General features: G+C 34.2%; 1 protein-coding gene across 2 annotated transcripts in view; it reads left to right on the top strand.

Moving 5' to 3' along the window:
* Positions 1–22436, top strand: part of LOC114328095 (proton-coupled amino acid transporter-like protein pathetic) — a 148735-nt gene that overhangs the window by 85714 nt on the left and 40585 nt on the right. For both annotated transcript variants that reach the window (XM_050645741.1, XM_028276859.2), the window contains 2 exons: positions 2589–2690; positions 15131–15281. In XM_050645741.1, the coding sequence (XP_050501698.1) occupies positions 2589–2690; positions 15131–15281 (253 nt within the window). The remainder of the gene's footprint in view (positions 1–2588; positions 2691–15130; positions 15282–22436) is intronic.

Raw genomic sequence — 22436 nt, 5'->3', positions numbered from 1 at the left:
TTTGCGGAAAACCGTCTAAAAGCTTGGTTATTTTGTTGAAAAAATGAACATATTCACTACCAAATAACTCGAAAAATATTGACTTGGTGAAAAAACTCTATAGAACAAAAGTTACTTAAAATTAGCCGGTTTATCCATTTCCTGACTTACTTTGGACGAATATTTTTTCACCTCCAAGAGGGGGTGAAAACCACCCCCAGGGCAAAAGCACATATCGGCACAATATCACTTTTTTTCTTTGACTTATTAGCTATGGGTACGCCAAATTTCATGTCAACCCAAGCGGTTCTTTAAAATTTAGAGGTTTTGCAATATTTTACCGTTAAAGAACGGACTACAATAAAAATATGAGTATTATAAGGCCAAAAAATTCTAGAAAAGTTTTAAAAAACATCAAATTAGAAACTTGCTATTTCACCGCATTATGACAGTACATATACTCTGTTTCTCCAAATCTACAGAGTTACTTACAGAGGGTAACTAAGGATACTACAAATGGTAAGGGTTTAATTTTCTTTCGTATGGAATGTTGAGCAGATCCATGTATGCAGAGTTTGCAGCAGATAGCTACTGCTTCGCTAACTGATATGTTCAATAACTGTAGATCCTGGTGTAATCTAAGGTTCGTGAGATACCAAGGGCATTTCCGATTTGGCGCAATACTTTCGATTGGAATCGTCGAAGTTGTTGTATGTTGGTATTACCTACCAACTGTTGATACAGTTGCTGTACCCAGATTTGTGCTTCAAATAGTCATATCGTTTTTAATTTAGGTATATACATTATAGTCCTGTCGCCAGGGGGGGGGGTACAACGGCCTTCTTAATTCAGATGGACTTACCCAAGTTTTTTTTATGTATTTTGACCCGTAGAACACGAATTTTTTGGGTAACAGTTGATCCGGATGTCGATAAGATTGTTATAAACAAAGAAGTTGAGGAATTAGATAACAGCGATTTCTCGCAAAACAAAACATTTTTTTGTATTTTTTGGGTCATTCTAACCAAAAAATGTTCCTACAAGTTTTTTCGTAGGATGCATAGTTTTCGAGATAAACGCGGTTGAACTTTCAAAAAATGGAAAAATTGCAATTTTTGAACCCGAATAACGTTTGAATAAAAAATAAAATAGCAATTCTGCTTACCGCCTTTAAAAGCTTAAGTCAAATTATATCTGTTTTGAATATTTGCATTGCTAAAAATTTATTTTTTTGAGTGTTAAAAAAAGCTATAAACACATACTGTTTCCCGTGCCTAATACATGCGTTTTAATGCATGCTACTTAGAAATAGCCCCGCTTGCACTTTTACCTCCTCTACGTACTCGTTCGATTTTAAATGAGAAATCATTGAAACTTCACTCAAGCACTAGGTGTATTACACCTAGTATGTATAAAATAATACATTTTTGGCAATACAAATAATTAAAACCGATATAATTTGACTTGAACTTTCAAATGCGGTAAGAAGAATTGCTATTTTATTTTTTAATCAAAAGTTTTTCGGGTTCAAAAATTCCAATTTTTCGATTTTTTGAAAGTTCAACCGCGTTTATCTCGAAAACTATGCATCCTACGAAAAAATTTGTAGGAACATTTTTTGGTTAAAATGGACCAAAAAATACAAAAAAATGTTTTGTTTTGCGAGAAATCGCTGTTATGTGATTCCTCAACTTCTTGGTTTATAACAATCTTATCGACATCCGGATCAACTGTTACCCAAAAAATTCGTGTTCTACAGGTCAAAATACATAAAAAAAACTTGGGTAAGTCCATCTGAATACAGGAGGCCGTTGTACCCCCCCTGGCGACAGGACTATTAGGCGCGCGTTAACATACGAACGGCCTGAATAAAAAATTGTATATAGTTGTAATCGCGCGTTGTCGAAACGCGCGTTAGGCGCAAGTGATGTAAACGTGTCCATCTCAATGTGAAGATTTGCATTTGTACTAGCTACCAGATGCAAACAAATAATATTGTAGACTTTAAAAAAGGATGTGCATTTGACAAAGAAGGGCTAACATATAATAAAGTATAGCTCGATTACGATTGGTCTTAAAGAAAATAAAAAAACGGTTTTGTTTATTTTTTCAAAAGCTACATTTTTGTTAAGTAAAGTTGTTTTAATAAAACGAAAACTTTTGGAGTTATTAGCAGAAAATTTTTTAAAAACATTAATTTTTTCGATATAAAACTAACGCTTTCGATAGCGAATAAATCGAAAACTATTATTTTTATCACCAAAATATATAGAAGGTTTTTTGCTTAAAATGAATGTTTTACCAACTTTTGTGGTCAAAATATAATAAAAAATTTGCACCCCCCCCCCCTATGGGGTGCCAACCACCCCCATAGTAAAAGCGCCTTTCGGCATCATATAGACTATGATTCTTGGACTACTCACTACTTATTCTCAAATTTTCAAGCAAATCTATTGATTCTGTAAAAATTGCGAGGTTTTGTACTATTTTAAGCTTCATTACTTGGACTAATTAAAAACATTATTATTTACCTATTTACTTCGCTTAATTATTTGTGGTTTGTTTATGCGGACGTAAATAACTTTAGTAAATCCTTATATTTTTTACAGAGCCACTTTAAATAAGAATGAACCTGTAAAGGTCCCCATTGACTCGGAACTAATTAAGGAATATAATCAGTATGAACACAGGGAACTTGAACATCCCAATACGTAAGTACAAACATATTATATTGTATTAAGTTATTTTTAAAATAATTTAGCGTCAATCATTAGTTAAAGTGATCAATCTTAAAAATCCAATAACTTTTTTTCATCTCAATTTCCTTGAAAACGGCGGGTTCGAAGGGAAAAATATTCCCATGAGATTTTTTTGCATAATCACATTCGTGAGATATCCCAGAATAAGGTTCAAGAAGTCGCCCACGTGAAAAGTGGGCCAATTTTTTTTTTAATAAAATTGCAAGAATCAATATTTTTGGCCCGAACAATTTTTTCTTTAATTTTTTGGACCATTCTGGACAAAAAAGGTCTCTTATTTTTCTCTAAATTTTTCTCTAATTTTTCTCTAAAGTTGATCGTTTTCGACTTATAAGCCATTTAAAATTGAAAAAAACGAAAAATGGCGATTTTCAAGGTTTAATAACTCGGTTAAAAGTTATTATTATGAAAGTCAATATATGACTAAATCAAAGTTTAGATCCTGAAGAAATTTTTGTCATTATTTTATTACTAAGCTGTTATTTTTAACTAACAATAATAAGCGCCATGCACGTGTGCGGCCGCTGTAAATTCTGAGTGCGAGAGAGAAGCCATTCCAGCAGTCCAATTGTGCATCTTACTCGCACTCACATTTACAGCGGCGTCAATATGATCTAACCGGTCTTTTTTATTAATTAAAAATAACAGCTTAGTAGTAAATTAATGACACAGATTTCTTCAGGATCATGTAGCGGCGACTTTAAACTTTGATTTAGTCACTTTCTGACTTTCATAATAATAATTTTTAACCGAGTTATTAAGTCTTTAAAATGGCCATTTTCGCGATTTTCAAATTTTAAATTGCTTATAACTCGAAAAAGATCAACTTTAGAGAAAAATTATAAGAGAGCTTTTTTGTCCAGAATGGTCCAAACAAACCTAAAAAAAATAGTCCGGGCCAAAAATATTAATTTTTGCAATTTGATTAAAAAAAAATTGTTAAAAAAAAAATTGGCCCACTTTTCACGTGGGCGACTTCTTGATCCATATTCTGGGATGACTCACAAAAATGTGATTATGCAAAAATATCTCATGGGAATATTTTTCCCAACGAACCCGCCGTTTCCGCCTTGTCTATTATGACCATATGAAAAACAAACCAAGAAATTAGTATGCCAGTTGTCATTTGTTGTAAATAAATATAGCCTGACTTATCGCGATTGAGATATTTTTGTACGTGTGAAGTAACATATTATGTATTTACAAAAGTAAATTTCTAACTGCAAGATGATCCGAGGTTGCAGATTTGAACTTACGTGTACATAGAAGAAAAGACTATTAAGATTTGTAAGACTTATAAGTCTTTAGGCTCAATGATAGGCCGAGATGGTACTTGTGAGAAATGGGTCTACCCCAAAATCCCGACAGCCAAAATCCCGACGGCCAAAATACCGACACGCCAGAATCCCGACAGGTTTGATATGTTCGTTTTAACATTAACGTTTCTGGTTTTTTGTTTATGGCCATCTGTTTTTTATTTTTTGTTACTAAACAAAAGTATTTTTTTTTATTAAGTAAACCGCGTCAACCATGAAAGGTTATTGCGGGGAAGAGTTGTACCTAAAATCAGATGTTTGCTTATAACAACTAATTACAATTAAGAACTTAAGCTTATTTTTATATTAGATTGTACAATTTAGTTAGTTTTAGAAACTTAGTCATTTTATCACATTTACTATAGTTCAGAGCACTTTTCAGATCACTTGGTATTGGTAAATCACTTTGAAATCGTTCCAGGTGATAGAGTGGGCAACTAACAATAATGTGTTCGATTTTCAGAGGAATATCACAAACATAGCACAGTTTTTGTTGTTCTTTCTTCATTAGGTACTCGTGGGTTAACCTGGTATGTCCTATTCTCAAGCGGTGTTGTATGACTTGATCTCGTCGTTTTTGTGGCATTATCCCTTTTGGTGACAAATTTGGGTTGATGCGTTGTAGTTTGTTGTCGTCAAGTTTTTTCCATCTTTCGAGCCATATTCTCATTGAAAATTCTTTGATAGTGTTTTGAATGTCGGAATGAGGAATTTCTAGGAGCCCTTTATCTGTTCTATTTGTATATCAGGCTTCTTTAGCTTCCCGATCAGCTTTTTCATTACCTATTATGTCTGCATGAGATGGAACCCAAACAAATTCTACCCGTTTAACAAAAGTATTTACCATTTAATATGAACTAATTTTCTAAATAAAATGTCTAACATAGGTACATGAATTAATTTTTTTTGCCAATATACAGGGTGTTTGGTTAAGAATGGGCCATAGCTTAACCTTAAATTCCTGAGGTTAAAATAGGTCGATTTAAGCTAACTTAGTTTAGTACGAAAGTTGATAGTAACCGAAATAAAGGGTGTCAAAGTTAAACTTTTATTTTATTTAATTTTGAATATTTCCTGACAGACATGGGACAATAACACGAAATTTGGTAAGTGGTGCTGATATTGTACAGTCTACTAAATTATGTTAAACAAACGTTGCTGGCTACTACTAGAGGCGTACGACGGGGAACGTGAATGGTTGACACTTCCCAAATTCTACGCCATTGGCGGAATTGCTATTTTAGTACAATTTTTTGATTCTCCAATACTTTCTATGTAAAAAACATACTCTTCATTCGTAACGATTAAGTCATTAGTTTTCTAGATATTTGAAGCTAAAAACGAAGGAGCATAATATGTACATTAATCAAAATAATTGTTTTCATTTTTAACTTCAAATATCTCGAAAACTAATGACTTTATCGTTACGAATGAAGAGTACGCTTCTGGTAGTAGCCAGCAACGTTTGTTTAACATAATTTAGTAGATTGTACAATATCAGCACCACTTACCAAATTTCGTGTTATTGTCCCATGTCTGTCAGGAAATATTCAAAATTAAATAAAATAAAAGTTTAACTTTGACACCCTGTGTTTCGGTTATTATCAACTTTTGTACTAAGGTAAGTTAGCTTAAATCGACCTATTTTAACCTCAAGAATCTGAGGTTAAGTTATGGCCCATTCTTTACCAAACACCATGTATAGAGCAATAATACAATATGTATAATCAGATCTTGAATTCAAGTTTATTTTCATATAATATTACAACCTTCCATTTCAGTAAGTATAGCTTTTATATTATAAAATGAAGTGTTTAATGATTTTTTCTTTTAAAATACATATCTAATAATTAGTACCCGTACTTATTAGTAAGTAATTCATTTTTCAGTTTCAATACTGTACAATATGATTTGGTATTGCATTTGAAAAGGAAACAATAAATATTGAAAATGTAGTGGTCGGGATTTTTGCTTATGCGAAGATTGTTGCATGTCGGGATTTTGGCCTGTCGGGATTCTTGCGTGTCGGGATTCTGGCGTGTCGGGATTCTGGCGTGTCGGTGTTCTGGCAGTCGGGATTTTGGCTGCCGGGATTTTGTCTGTCGGGATTTTGAACGCCACCGGTGAGAAATATATACCTAGTATAAATATATAGCAACCAAAGAAAACGAAAAAAGAATCTTTGAGAGCAACTAATGAATATTACCTTATGTGGAGTGGAAATATGGTCAATGACAACAACAATATGAAATAAAATTTAATAAGAACAGTTTATGAACTGGACTTTATGAGAAGATGTCTACAAATCACCATATGATGGAATAAGAACAGAGGAAATATGGAATATACTGAAACCAGAATGCTCAATTACAAAAAAGTTGGAAAACAGAGTCCTGCAGTGGTACGAGCATGTACAAACCATGGCCGAAAAAAATATTGTACTGAGATTCGCTAGGAGAAAGACGGAGATGAAGACCTGCTACAAGATGGAAAACGTACATAGGGAAATTCTATGACAGATAGAGACCTCATAGAAGGTAACTGGGGGAATATAGTGCTATGGGGAACTGGCTAGAAAATGGCGAACTCATAAATGGGAAAAATCTGAAAAAGAGGAATAGTATTTTTTTATGTTCATCATTTTGCTGTCACTGATCACGTGCAATAAAATTGATATGAGAAAGATTACACCCCGGTGTTAACATGATGAATGATGAACGAATTTTTAACAATGGAGACTTTAATTTTTCTTATTAATCAAGTATATGTCTTGATAATTTTAATGTGAGATTAGTTTTATCTACCTAATTAAAATTTAAAATAATCATATTTATATTATATACATAAATACAAATAAATAGAGATAAAATCGTTTCAAGTTTATTTATATGGATTTTTTCAAAGATAAGAATATAAGATCTTAAAAATCAATCAAAATATGACACATAAGTATGTTGTAATGTTTAGAAATGTCATTAATTATTTAAAAAATTCGATGTGATTTTTACATACACTTGTTAACAACATTTTACACGAAAAGGTATTTTTGCTATAGAATATCAAGTAGGGCATGGGCGTGAAATTCGAATATTACAGGCTAACCTGCGGGGATAAAACAGGGAGATGGGCCGGCACCGACTCTGTTTAATATTATATATTACAAGGTAATCTATTATATTCACATTTACGATTTTCCTACAGTTTTTCCTGGCCTCTTTATTACTTCCTCCGTTTTTCACATCAGCATCAACTTTCCGATGATGCACTATGATGACTTTCCGCTAGTCTTCACTTTACAATTGGTTTTCTATTTAATATTTTGGGCCATTTTGTTGTTCCAATCCATTATGGTAGGGGAAGCGGGGATTTTTGCAGTTACTCGAGCACGTCAGATTATCATATTATGGGGAGAAACGTGGTACCCAGCAGATGTACCTCTACCATATATTGGCTCTTAACACAGTAGCGTTCGTTCAGGGGGTCCGAAAAAAATCGATCCTTAAAAATAATCGAAATTGTCAGATTAAGATAAGGTAAGTTAAGTACATGCAAAAGAGTGTATATTTCAAAAATCTGATGATTTGAGCGGGGCGTACGGAAATGGGTTAGTCACAAAGTTAAAAAAAGCGAATATTTCGCGAAATGAACGTCAGATCGAAAAAGTAAAAACTAGGTTTTCAATATTTTTCAAAAATCTATCGAAAGATACCAAACATGACCCCCCACGGAGAGGGGTTGGGGTAAATTTAAAATTTGAAATACAAATTCCGCGATATTTCGCGACATGACCAACAGATCGAAAAACTGCAAAATAAACGTATTCAATATTTTTGAAAAATCTATCGAATGGTACTAAATATGACCCCCCATGGAGGTGGGGTGGGGGGTTATTTTAAAATCTTAAATGTTATCCCCCATTTTTTATTGCCGTTTTGGATTCTTTGCGTAAAAATAAGCAACTTTTATTCGAAACATTTTTTCAAATTATGGATAGATGGCGCTATAATCGGAAAAAACGATTGTTGGAAATGGAAAATTAAATTAAAAAATGGAAAGCGACCACTAAAATGGAAAATTTTACTTAACATTTTTTGGTTTTAGGAACTAATAATCACAACCCAATAGGTCCCTAAAGCGCTCGAGTGACTTCACATTTAGCATACTTTTCCTCCCCTACCATTATACATCTCCCAGTCACCTTATTTTCTGAGCTGTTATTATTTATGTTATTTTTGGTTCATTGTACAGTTTCGAACTGTTTGTTACTTCTTTATCTTCATGAAAAAACAAAAGATGTAGATCTTTGAAACACACTCAGTGATCAAAAGATCCACAGGTACTGGTTTAACGACCACTCGTACGAAATCAAACAAATGAAATAGAGAATGTGGAAAAATCCCCTTACGAATAACTCACACATCCACTATTTCTGGCTGAGAAAAATTTTTCGAATAGAATCAAAGATCCAAACACCAGTTCTTAGAAATGTGTTTCGCCCTCTTCAACCTCCGTGGGCTCATCGGTAAAGATGAGAGGTTGAATATCTTTAGACACATTCCATCAAAAAACAACATCCGAGACATAGACATAACAGGAGCGTAAATCTACGCCCAACCTGAAAATGTCAGTCTCAAGTTTTAATTCCCTAATTACTTTAGAGTAAGTCAGATAATGTTTATGAAAAAACAAAAGATGTAGATCTTTGAAACACACTCAGTGATCAAAAGATCCACAGGTACTGGTTTAACGACCACTCGTACGAAATAAAACAAATGAAATAGAGAATGTGGAAAAATCCCCTTACGAATAACTCACACATCCACTATTTCTGGCTGGGAAAATTTTTTCGAATAGAATCAAAGATCCAAACACCAGTTCTTAGAAATGTGTTTCGCCCTCTTCAACCTCCGTGCGCTCATCGGTAAAGATGAGAGGTTGAATATCTTTAGACACATTCCATCAAAAAACAACATCCGAGACATAGACATAACAGGAGCGTAAATCTACGCCCAACCTGAAAATGTCAGTCTCAAGTTTTAATTCCCTAATTACTTTAGAGTAAGTAAGATAATGTTTATGAAAAAACAAAAGATGTAGATCTTTGAAACACACTCAGTGATCAAAAGATCCACAGGTACTGGTTTAACGACCACTCGTACGAAATCAAACAAATGAAATAGAGAATGTGGAAAAATCCCCTTACGAATAACTCACACATCCACTATTTCTGGCTGGGAAAAATTTTTCGAATAGAATCAAAGATCCAAACACCAGTTCTTAGAAATGTGTTTCGCCCTCTTCAACCTCCGTGGGCTCATCGGTAAAGATGAGAGGTTGAATATCTTTAGACACATTCCATCAAAAAACAACATCCGAGACATAGACATAACAGGAGCGTAAATCTACGCCCAACCTGAAAATGTCAGTCTCAAGTTTTAATTCCCTAATTACTTTAGAGTAAGTAAGATAATGTTTATGAAAAAACAAAAGATGTAGATCTTTGAAACACACTCAGTGATCAAAAGATCCACAGGTACTGGTTTAACGACCACTCGTACGAAATCAAACAAATGAAATAGAGAATGTGGAAAAATCCCCTTACGAATAACTCACACATCCACTATTTCTGGCTGGGAAAAATTTTTCGAATAGAATCAAAGATCCAAACACCAGTTCTTAGAAATGTGTTTCGCCCTCTTCAACCTCCGTGGGCTCATCGGTAAAGATGAGAGGTTGAATATCTTTAGGCACATTCCATCAAAAAACAACATCCGAGACATAGACAGAACAGGAGCGTAAATCTACGCCCAACCTGAAAATGTCAGTCTCAAGTTTTAATTCCCTAATTACTTTAGAGTAAGTAAGATAATGTTTATGAAAAAACAAAAGATGTAGATCTTTGAAACACACTCAGTGATCAAAAGATCCGCAGGTACTGGTTTAACGACCACTCGTACGAAATCAAACAAATGAAATAGAGAATGTGGAAAAATCCCCTTACGAATAACTCACACATCCACTATTTCTGGCTGGGAAAAATTTTTCGAATAGAATCAAAGATCCAAACACCAGTTCTTAGAAATGTGTTTCTTTTTTGATGGAATGTGTCTAAAGATATTCAACCTCTCATCTTTACCGATGAGCCCACGGAGGTTGAAGAGGGCGAAACACATTTCTAAGAACTGGTGTTTGGATCTTTGATTCTATTCGAAAAATTTTTCCCAGCCAGAAATAGAGGATGTGTGAGTTATTCGTAAGGGGATTTTTCCACATTCTCTATTTCATTTGTTTGATTTCGTACGAGTGGTCGTTAAACCAGTACCTGTGGATCTTTTGATCACTGAGTGTGTTTCAAAGATCTACATCTTTTGTTTTTTCATAAACATTATCTTACTTACTCTAAAGTAATTAGGGAATTAAAACTTGAGACTGACATTTTCAGGTTGGGCGTAGATTTACGCTCCTGTTATGTCTATGTCTCGGATGTTGTTTTTTGATGGAATGTGTCTAAAGATATTCAACCTCTCATCTTTACCGATGAGCCCACGGAGGTTGAAGAGGGCGAAACACATTTCTAAGAACTGGTGTTTGGATCTTTGATTCTATTCGAAAAATTTTTCCCAGCCAGAAATAGTGGATGTGTGAGTTATTCGTAAGGGGATTTTTCCACATTCTCTATTTCATTTGTTTGATTTCGTACGAGTGGTCGTTAAACCAGTACCTGTGGATCTTTTGATCACTGAGTGTGTTTCAAAGATCTACATCTTTTGTTTTTTCATACACATTATCTTACTTACTCTAAAGTAATTAGGGAATTAAAACTTGAGACTGACATTTTCAGGTTGGGCGTAGATTTACGCTCCTGTTATGTCTATGTCTCGGATGTTGTTTTTTGATGGAATGTGTCTAAAGATATTCAACCTCTCATCTTTACCGATGAGCCCACGGAGGTTGAAGAGGGCGAAACACATTTCTAAGAACTGGTGTTTGGATCTTTGATTCTATTCGAAAAATTTTTCCCAGCCAGAAATAGTGGATGTGTGAGTTATTCGTAAGGGGATTTTTCCACATTCTCTATTTCATTTGTTTGATTTCGTACGAGTGGTCGTTAAACCAGTACCTGTGGATCTTTTGATCACTGAGTGTGTTTCAAAGATCTACATCTTTTGTTTTTTCATACACATTATCTTACTTACTCTAAAGTAATTAGGGAATTAAAACTTGAGACTGACATTTTCAGGTTGGGCGTAGATTTACGCTCCTGTTATGTCTATGTCTCGGATGTTGTTTTTTGATGGAATGTGTCTAAAGATATTCAACCTCTCATCTTTACCGATGAGCCCACGGAGGTTGAAGAGGGCGAAACACATTTCTAAGAACTGGTGTTTGGATCTTTGATTCTATTCGAAAAATTTTTCCCAGCCAGAAATAGTGGATGTGTGAGTTATTCGTAAGGGGATTTTTCCACATTCTCTATTTCATTTGTTTGATTTCGTACGAGTGGTCGTTAAACCAGTACCTGTGGATCTTTTGATCACTGAGTGTGTTTCAAAGATCTACATCTTTTGTTTTTTCATAAACATTATCTTACTTACTCTAAAGTAATTAGGGAATTAAAACTTGAGACTGACATTTTCAGGTTGGGCGTAGATTTACGCTCCTGTTATGTCTATGTCTCGGATGTTGTTTTTTGATGGAATGTGTCTAAAGATATTCAACCTCTCATATTTACCGATGAGCCCACGGAGGTTGAAGAGGGCGAAACACATTTCTAAGAACTGGTGTTTGGATCTTTGATTCTATTCGAAAAATTTTTCCCAGCCAGAAATAGTGGATGTGTGAGTTATTCGTAAGGGGATTTTTCCACATTCTCTATTTCATTTGTTTTCTTTATCTTCATCTTACGAGTATTGGTGTGTTAAATCTTCCGCAAATTGATCTTAGAATTTTCCTCTCCCATCTTTCTGTTTTTTTTTTTTGCAGCCTTTTATAACCTTTTAAATGTCTTATATTATTTTCTCTTTTGTTATTTTTACACATTTTGATGTTATTGGGGATTTTAGTACATCATACTTTTGGTTAATTTTTTAATTGTGGTTTCTATTCTTTATCTTCATATGCATGTTCCATTACTTTTATAGTAGATAAATTTCTAAAATCTGGCATTATATATGGTCATTCTTCATTGGCTTGTACCGTTATATATTCTTCTTTTTATCTTCTTGAATATAACAGATTATCACAAATATTGTCTTTTTTTCATTTATTTTTAGTCCAAAACGTTTTGCTTCTTTTATTAATTTTTGGTAATTGTTCTCAATACACTTTTTTGGTTTTGTCATTACTGTTACGAAAAAAAACTGTCTGCGAAAAATATAGTTTAATGTTCATTTTTGTATCAGTCCCTATATATGTTTATTTAAGGTACATTTTTGAGTATTTTTCCAATACTAAATTAGACAACACGCTATGTCCACAGAGACTCTTACCGATACAGTTCAGTGGTTAAGGGCATCTACACAGAAAATGGAACTAAATATAACTGCTTAAATATATGTGTTATACTGTCTCAAGCAACCAGAAACCTAGAAGAGTGGGAAGAATGAAAAAAAGAATATGAAAAAATGAAAAAAAAAGTCTGCCAATAAGTGTTCCTATGGCTTGAGGATACAGATGACCTCAAAATTACCCATAAAAATTAAAGTGGCCGTCTATAAAACACTAATAAGGTCAGTGACCACATAATATGGAGCAAAACATGGTCAATTACACAGAAGGACTATGAAATGCTTAAACGTTTCAAGTAAAAAATTCTTAGAAGAATATATGAAGGAATAAAAGAGTAAGGTCTGTAACGTTGGTGATGCAACTTTCAGTTCCATAGAAGTTTCAGGGAACATGACATTGTAAAACTCATTAAGATAGCCTTAGATCAGAAGGGTACCTATGTAATCAGGCGAGCGGAAAGTGCAACAGTTAGAAAAGTATTTGCTCGAAGAAGGTCACGATAACACCAGAGATAAACCAGAGAAAGACCGAGACTTAGGTATCAAGACAACTTAGAGGGCGATTCTAAGGAGAAGAGTTGTTAAGTACAGGGGTGAACGGAGGGTTATTCTGAAAAAGCCTTTGGATCATAAAGAGCTGTAATGCCACTGATGATAATGATTAAATTAGACATGACAGATGATCACATTACCAGATGCTTATTTAATTTCAAAGTTTTTAAAGACTGCTTTACAGACTATCTCACTTCTTGTTTTGTCTATCGTCAGTTCAACTAAGCTTATCAGCTTGTTGAGGTTTTTTAGTGCTTTGTGCACAGTGCACACATATGTTCTCTATTTATTCAATCGTAAGCCTTCTTGTAGACTACAAGCTGCATGAAAGTAGATAAATATAACAACCAGAAGTATACATAATAGGAGGGGAGGAAAGTATGCTAAATTTGCAGTTACTCGTGCATTGTGGAGACCGATTACGTTGTGAAGAGTAGGTCCTAAGACCAAAAAAAGTTTAGTAACATTTTCCATATAGTGGGGGACTTTCTATTTTTTAATTTCATTTTCCATTTCCAACAATCATTTTTTTCCGATTAAAGCGCCATCTATTCATTATTCGAAAAAATATCTCGAATAAAAGTTACTTATTTTTATGTAAAAAATCCATATCTGCAATAAAAATTGGGGACTCCTATTTAAGATTTTAAAGTAACCCCCACCCCAGCTCCGTGAGGAGTGGTGTTAACTGCCATTCGATAGATTTTTTAAAAATATTGAATACGCATACTTTGCAGTTGTTCGATTCATGCTCATGATATTCATGCGAAATGTCATGGGGTTCGTATTTAAAATTTTAAATTTACCCCCACCCCTCTCCATGCGGGTCGTGTTTGGTATTACTCTATAGATTTTTGAAAAATATGGAACACCTATTTTTTAGTTTTTCGATCTGACGTTCATTTCACGAAATATTCGTTTTTTTTTTTGTGAAACTTTGTGACACCCATTTTCTTATGCTCCGCTCAAATCGTCATATTTTTTAAATAGACACTCTTTTGCATGTACTTAACTTACCTTATCTTAATCTAACGATTCCGGGTTTTTCTAAGGATAGATTTTTCGGACCCCCCTTGACGAACTCCCCTGTATTAAGAGCCAATATATGGTAGAGGTACATTTACAGAGTACAAGGTTTCTCCCCATGTGATAATCTGACGCGCTCGAGTAACTGCAAATATCCCCGCTTGGTCTCCCGTACCATAAGTATAATGGTTATGAAATAACACTATACCGCCATGTTTTGTTAAGGTCTTGATTTTATACCTTATTTCAACAATTATTGTGATATTATCTCTGTTTAGATGAGAGACAATAAGTTATAAACCATCATAAAAATAAACCACTATTAAATTCTTTTATTTATCTATTATAAACTTTTGTTAACCATGCTCTTAATTACTATTAATAATTATACGAACCATTTTTATTAACTAAGTGTTTTAAACTGACGAACTTTATAACATAAAACAGAGTTTATCTTGGGATATATTTTATTTGTAAATAGCTCAAGGGGGTAGGCGCAAAACATTGGTCCAATGCTATTTAAATGTATTCATTTTTTTTACGAATCCTGAAAAGAACTAATAAATATTTTTGAAAAGCTTAAACGTAGAAAGAACGATTACATTATTACTGAGGGCCAAAAGTCCCTTAGAATAAATAAAAAGTTTCTTTTGAATGAAATATTTAAAATTAAAAATCACACTAAATTTTTTCTATTTTTTTCACCCATGTAACTTACTAAAATAAACATTTTAGAAGTCTTCAGGAACTTTTTGCCCTCGGTAATATATAATCTTTCATTCTGCGTTTAAATTTTTCAAAAATACCTATTACTTTTCTCAGAATTTGAAAAAAATGAATGCATTTAAATATAATTAGACCCAGCTTTTGCGCCTAACCCCTTAAACCTCACGTCTATACCCTTATTCCTGGGAATGGAAGCTTTATTGCATGTGTATTTTCTAATAAAATTTGATAAACAAAGTTTTAATTCCTTTTTTTTTCCCTTTAGGTTTAGTGGAGCTTTTATCCATCTGGTCAAAAGCTCTCTTGGAACTGGAATTTTGGCTATGCCAAGGGCTTTTAAAGCTGCTGGATTAGCTGTAGGATTTTTTGGAACACTTTTCGTTGGTTTCCTATGTACCCATACAGTACACATTTTGGTAAGTGGTATATTTAATTTAAAAGGAATTCTATAAAAAAATCAAAATTTTGTTATATTTTAGTGATAACAAAACAAAATTCTATAAAAAACTATAATCAGGTACCGTAGTTCGATTATCCAAAAAATATTAAATTTGTTATATTACAAAATCAGATTTGTTTGAAAACTTATATTGGTTTTCCTAAACTGTATCCTTATTAACCCTTAACTACTTATAGACGGAGAGGCAGCGCCGAGAAATCTCTCTGAATTTACTAAAGCTAGTTTGCGTATAAGTACTTGGGACATGAAATTCGATTGGGAAGAGATAACCAGACGTGCGAGCTCCCACGTCGCATAGGATTAGCCTGGGCAGCGTTTGGTAAACTGAGCTATGTATTTAAATCGGACTTACCCATATGCCTGAAAAGGAAAATCTTTGACCAGTGTGTATTGCCTGTACTCACTTATGGAGCGGAAACATTAACACTCACAAAAAAGGTAGTGAACAAGATTCGCATAACTCAAAGGGCTATGGAGCGCCAGATGTTGGGTGTCTCCCTGAGGGACCGAATCCCAAACGAAGAAATACGTCGTAGAACAAAAACAGCGGACGCCGTCGAAAGAATCGCGTCGCTCAAGTGGAATTGGGCAGGACACGTCGCCAGATTGTCAGACAACCGATGGACAAAACGTATTGTCGAGTGGAGGCCACGAGAAGAAGCACTACGGAGCAGAGGACGACCACCAACCAGATGGGCTGACGATCTGAAACGTATTGTCGGCAACTGGATGCAAGCCGCACAAAACAGAGAAAGATGGAAAGAGCTGAGGGAGACCTATGTCCAGCAGTGGACGCGTACGGGTTGATGATGATGAGTTTGTTCACAGTTGATTACAGTGATTGTGTAGAGAAACATACTACGGTCGGTCAAGCGAAACGTAGAACAGGTGGTACTGAGAGCTTGTCAAAGTTGCGTACCTGCGGAGGTAATTAAATCCATTTACTAAGGCTGAAAATCAGTACACACATTCTAAATTGAATATAAATAAAAGTTATTATAGTCGGTCAGCTGTATGATGGGACAGAGCCGGTCGGTCGGCCCCAATGAATATACGGGGTTATTAACTATATTTTGACCCCCTTGTAAACTGCTTTATTTACAGAATTAGAAAGAAATGTATAATACAAAAGTTATTGGTTTTTTTAATTATGATTTTTTGACATATATATTGTACTAGTGACGTCATCCATCTGGGCGTGATGACGTAATCGACTATATTTTTAAATGAGAATAGGGGTCGTGTGCTAGCTCATTTGAAAGTTTATTCAATTCTCTATGCAGTAATATAAACATTAAGATCATTATTTATACAGGGTGTCCAAAAAATTATTTTGAATTATTAATTAAACAATTAATTTAATTTAATTTTTTTTTTTCGGACACCATGTATAAACAATCATGTTAGTGTTTATATTACTGAATAGGGAATTGAATAACCTTTCAAATGAGCTAGCACGTGACCTCTATTCTCATTTAAAAAAATAGTCGATTACGTCATCACGCCCAGATGGATGACGTCACTAGTACGATATATATGTCAGAAAATCATGATTTAAAAATTGAATAAGTTTTGTATTTTACATTTTTTTTTGTAATTCTGTAAATAAAGCAGTTTAGAGGCGGGTTAAAATATAGTGAATAACAATGTACATTCATTGGGGCCGACCGACCGGCTCTGTCCCGTCATACACCTGACCGACTATAATAACTTTTATTTATATTCAATTTAGGATGTGTGTACTGATTTTCAACCTTAGTAAATGGATTTAATTACCTCCGCAGGTAAGCAACTTTGACAAGCTGTCAGTACCACCTGTTCTACGTTTCGCTTGACCGACCGCAGTATGTTTCTCTACACAATCACAGTAATCAATTGTGAAATAACTAGCTTTAGTAAATTCAGAGAAATTTTTCAGCGCTGCCTCTTGGACTATTATGACGTGGATGTTTCAGGACGTAGACTCTGACATGCGGTATGTCGTGGCATTGCCTATTCTCCTCGTTTTTCAATATGAATTTGTCTTATATCACTGTATTTGTTTTTTGCATCAACTACGGAATAATTTTTGACACTGCTGTAGAATAAAATACTGTTCCTAATAAAATAAACTTTTTTTCAAGAAAATTATGAGCGCATGCATAATATTAAGAAATCGGTGAAGGTTCTTACAAAATCCTTTATAAACAGAATTACAAAAAAAAACTTTAGTAGTGGTAACTGAAAATAGTAAAATAATATTGATAACAGTTACATAGAACAACTGGATGAATTTGCTGCTATTGTAATAGCGAAAGAATGCACTAGACTTAGACTGCTTTTAACTATAGAAACGTAAACACTGACGTGCGGTATGTGATACCGCAAGAAAACTTTACGTAAACGTAGCTCAAAGACTAAACCATCCTAAAACTGCAGCATTTGAGAGCAAGTACAAGTACACAGCACTTCTAGGTACATGTGTCCTAAGTGTACACGATGATGGTGTCCTAGGAATCTTTTACAAAACACGTTTTACAAAAATTATATTTTCGGTGCGGTATAGCATACCGCACGTCAGTGGTTAAGATTTAGATTATTCCGAAGATAGGTAATTATTGATTTTACTATGAAAGACACCACTGACAGAAACGCTAGATACAATAAAATTTATAAACTTAACGCAAAATCAAACTGATTACGTAAATTACGTAAAATACAGAAATATTAAGGAATATAAATATTTTGGGAAACACTGTACTGTTCTTTCTTCCTATACTCCTATTTCCGTCGACGGTACTTCAAATATTATATTACTTGAAGTTGTTGTAAAAGTACTTGTTGTTGTAAAAGAAAAAGCTATAGATTTCGGCATGCCAGCGTATATTTGCTTTATTGATCTAACGAAGGCGTTTGATAGGGTTCGCCTGGGAGACATTGTAAATATATTAATAGAAAATAAAACACCGACCAGCATACAAAAAATAGTGCATAACCTAAATAACAACAACGTATCCAAAGTTAGAGCGGGAGAACAATTCACTGAAAATATTCTAACACCGGGAGGCATTAGACAAGGCGAAAATTTAAGCCCTTTATTGTTTAGACTCATTGGCAAAATTATAAACAAAGCTCCTCATATCTCTTAATCTCTCGGATATAGAATGGGCAACAAAAGCTAACTCTCTCTCTCTCCTGTCGTTTCCCTATTACTGAGGATCGTGATTTCTTCCAATATTCCTAACAATGTTTCTCCATTGGTCTCTATCTTCAGCTGCTCTAAGAGCTTCGCAGAATGAGTTTCCAGCTGAATTCTTTATTTGGTCAGACCATCTAGTTGGTGATCGTCCTCTTGATCTTCGGAATATAAATATTTTGGGAAACACTGTACTGTTCTTTCTTCCTATACTCCTATTTCCGTCGACGGTACTTCAAATATTATATTACTTGAAGTTGTTGTAAAAGTACTTGTTGTTGTAAAAGAAAAAGCTATAGATTTCGGCATGCCAGCGTATATTTGCTTTATTGATCTAACGAAGGCGTTTGATAGGGTTCGCCTGGGAGACATTGTAAATATATTAATAGAAAATAAAACACCGACCAGCATACAAAAAATAGTGCATAACCTAAATAACAACAACGTATCCAAAGTTAGAGCGGGAGAACAATTCACTGAAAATATTCTAACACCGGGAGGCATTAGACAAGGCGAAAATTTAAGCCCTTTATTGTTTAGACTCATTGGCAAAATTATAAACAAAGCTCCTAATATCTCTTAATCTCTCGGATATAGAATGGGCAACAAAAGCTAACTCTCTCTCTCTCCTGTCGTTTCCCCATTACTGAGGATCGTGATTTCTTCCAATATTCCTAACAATGTTTCTCCATTGGTCTCTATCTTCAGCTGCTCTAAGAGCTTCGCAGAATGAGTTTCCAGCTGAATTCTTTATTTGGTCAGACCATCTAGTTGGTGATCTTCCTCTTGATCTTCTCCCCGGAACGGGGAAAAATCAAGAGGACATGAAAAGCTAACTAACATGAACTAAACATGAATATTTCTACCAACAAAACTAAATGTATGACAATAGCAAAAGATCCGCTCAGATGTAAGTTAGTGGATGAGAACAACCCCATAGAATAGGTGATGCAATTCAGATATCTGGGCATATATTATATCAAGCACCCACGTCCCAGTAAAAGACCTGGGGAGTCAGATCAACGAAGCATCTGCATTGTCAGGATGTCTGCGGGATAGGGATGGGAAAAACCTACCGGTTATAACCTAAAACCTGTTTTTTTACTCTGGAATAATCTGTTTTTCGGTTGTTTTCTTGTCCCGGTTATAACCGGTTTTTTATTTTTAACGTAATAACCGGTGAAAAACCGAATAAGTTACCTCTGGAAAAAATAATCAGTTCAGAGAAAAAATGAGGAAGTTTTTTTTTATATACCGGTCCACTTATATTTTCCCCCATTTTAACTGCCTATAACTTCTAAACGGCTCAAGATAAAAATATGCGGTTTTCACTGAAATTTTTTGTTTTTGTAAAAGTTTTGTCTGAATGGATTGAATTTTTTATATCGCGTTGAAATACAAAATAAAATATGGCGGATTTTTTAAAAAAACGTTGTTAACTTTTTTTTAATGGAACAAACAGTATATTTTTTTGTAAATTGAAAGAAAGGTCATTCACCTATCTAGCGATATAAAGGTTTTCAAAATCGGTTGTCAAATCACTGAGTAATTAATTTTTAAAATGAGAGGTGCAACGTGGATATCACATACCTAAATAACATAACTAACCAAGTTATGTGATTTCCACATTGCATCTCTCTTTTTAAAAATTAATTTCTCAGTCATTTGATAACTGATTTTAAAAAATTTTATATCGTTGGATAGATAAATGACCGTGTTTTCAAGTTTTTAGGTTAGTGACCATTTTTGTATCGCTTTTAAATAAAAAATGGCGAAATTTGAAAAAAAAACGTTGTTGACTTTTTTTATTAAAACACCCAGTATATTTTTTGTATCTTGAAAAAACGGTAATTTACCTATTCAGCGATATAAAATTTTTTAAAATCGGTTGCGAAATGATTGAGCAATTAATTTTTAAAATGAGAGATGCAATGTGGAAATCACATAATATAATATCATTTTGCTCAGTTATGTTATTTAGGTATGTGATATCCACGTTGCACCCATCATTTTAAAAACAAATTACTCAGTGATTTGACAACCGATTTTGAAAAACTTTATATCGCTGGATAGGCGAATGACCTTTCTTTCAATTTACAAAAAAATATACTGGGTTTTCCATTAAAAAAAAGTCAACAACGTTTTTTTTCAAAAATCCGCCATTTTTTTTCGTATTTGAAAGCGATATAAAAAATTCAATCCATTCAGACAAAACTTTTACTAAAATAAAACATTTCAGCGAAAACCGCATATTTCTATCTTGAGCTGTTTAGAAGTTATAGGCAGTTAAAATGGGGGAAAATATAAGTGGACACCCGGTATTATGGGGTTCATATATTTTATATTATTCCACCCTTATATATTTACACACAAACCTCTATAAGCTGATATAAAAGTATCTCTATAAGCTAGACAACTAGTACATATATTATTCTTCAAACGTAGTATTGGCTGGAAAATAAACACGGATTAGATCGATAGTATAGATCGACTGTCTTTTTATCAGTGTGCCAAAATTGTAAAATATTGTAAATATAGAGCACAAATCTCATGATAATTAGAACGAAAAAGATAACAGAAGGTCAAATCTACATCAACCAAACCCCAGTAATAAGGGTGATAAACAACTATGACGGTACCATAACGAATGAAGAATGGACAAACAACCAGGATATAAGAGCTCTTATTGGAAAAGGTAGATCTACCTTCAAACGGATGAGTGCCTTCTTCAAGAGCTACAACCTCGCTCTCGATATAAAAAAAATGAGACGATGTTACGTCTTTTCTGTCCTTTTTACGGTGTTGAATCATTGATCTTGAACGAAGATATATGCAAAACATTGAAAGCATTTGAGATGTTGCTTGATCGCAAAATACTTAAGATCTCGTGGACTGACGAGTCGTAAATGAGGAGGTCCTAAGAAAAATGAAGAATAACCGAGACCACAATCAAATGCCGAAAGCTACAATAGTTCAGACACATTATGAGAAATGAATCCAGATATGCCCTGCTAAAAGTCATACTGAACATTTTGTATATTATGATATATTCTTTTAATAGTATTGATATAGATAATATTGATACCGATTCGAATGAAGTATCTTGCACTAAAGTGCAATGTACACGTAACTTTGTAACCTAATGGTTATTGGCTATTGCTTAAAAATCCAAACACCGGTTTTTGGAATAACCGGTTTTATTGATCGGTTATAACCGCCAGGTTAAACCGCAAGTAGAAAAAAACGGTACAACCGAAAACCGGTGTTTTGTAAAAAACCGCCATCCCTACTGCGGGAGATAGTCTGGTCAAATCCGTATATGCGCACAGATAGTGAAATTAGAATCTACTAGAGTTGCACACTGCACACGACCGATCATGACAGATGGCACAGAAGTGCGCGAAGACACCAACAAAACGAAACAGCTGTTAAGGGTTGTCGAAATGAAAACCCTAAGAACAATAGTGGGGAAAAGGAGAAGAAACAGGGTGAGAAATATAAACATTAGAAAGCAATGCAAAATTTAAGATATTGTAAGATGGGGAAGGCAGCGCAAGAGGATATGGTACAACGATGTAAGACGAATGGATGAGAATAGACTCCCGAAAATTGCTCTAGAAAACAACCCGCCCGGTTCAAGACCCCCGGAAGACCACCTAAAATATGGAGGGATAGTTGGCAAATCTACTTCCCAGGAAATTAACCAGAGGCAGCTTCAGAATTAAACGGATTTAAAGATCTCCATGAAGTAATAGAAGAAGAAGAAGTTGTTCAACCCCGTATAGCGCAGAAGATATTATTCATGTGTTAATACTTCTTCGTAGTAGTGATGTTGAAAAAGTAACTATTCGTTACAAAGTACTCGTTACTTACGAATACCGAAAGTAATGATTACTACACAGAGAGGCAAATAGTTACTTTGATTACTCTGATTAC

Source organism: Diabrotica virgifera, chromosome 3 (genome assembly GCF_917563875.1).
Source record: "Diabrotica virgifera virgifera chromosome 3, PGI_DIABVI_V3a".
Taxonomy (NCBI): Eukaryota; Metazoa; Arthropoda; class Insecta; order Coleoptera; family Chrysomelidae; genus Diabrotica; species Diabrotica virgifera.
Note: the sequence above shows the minus strand (reverse complement) of the source record. Positions and strands in the feature narration are given on the sequence as shown.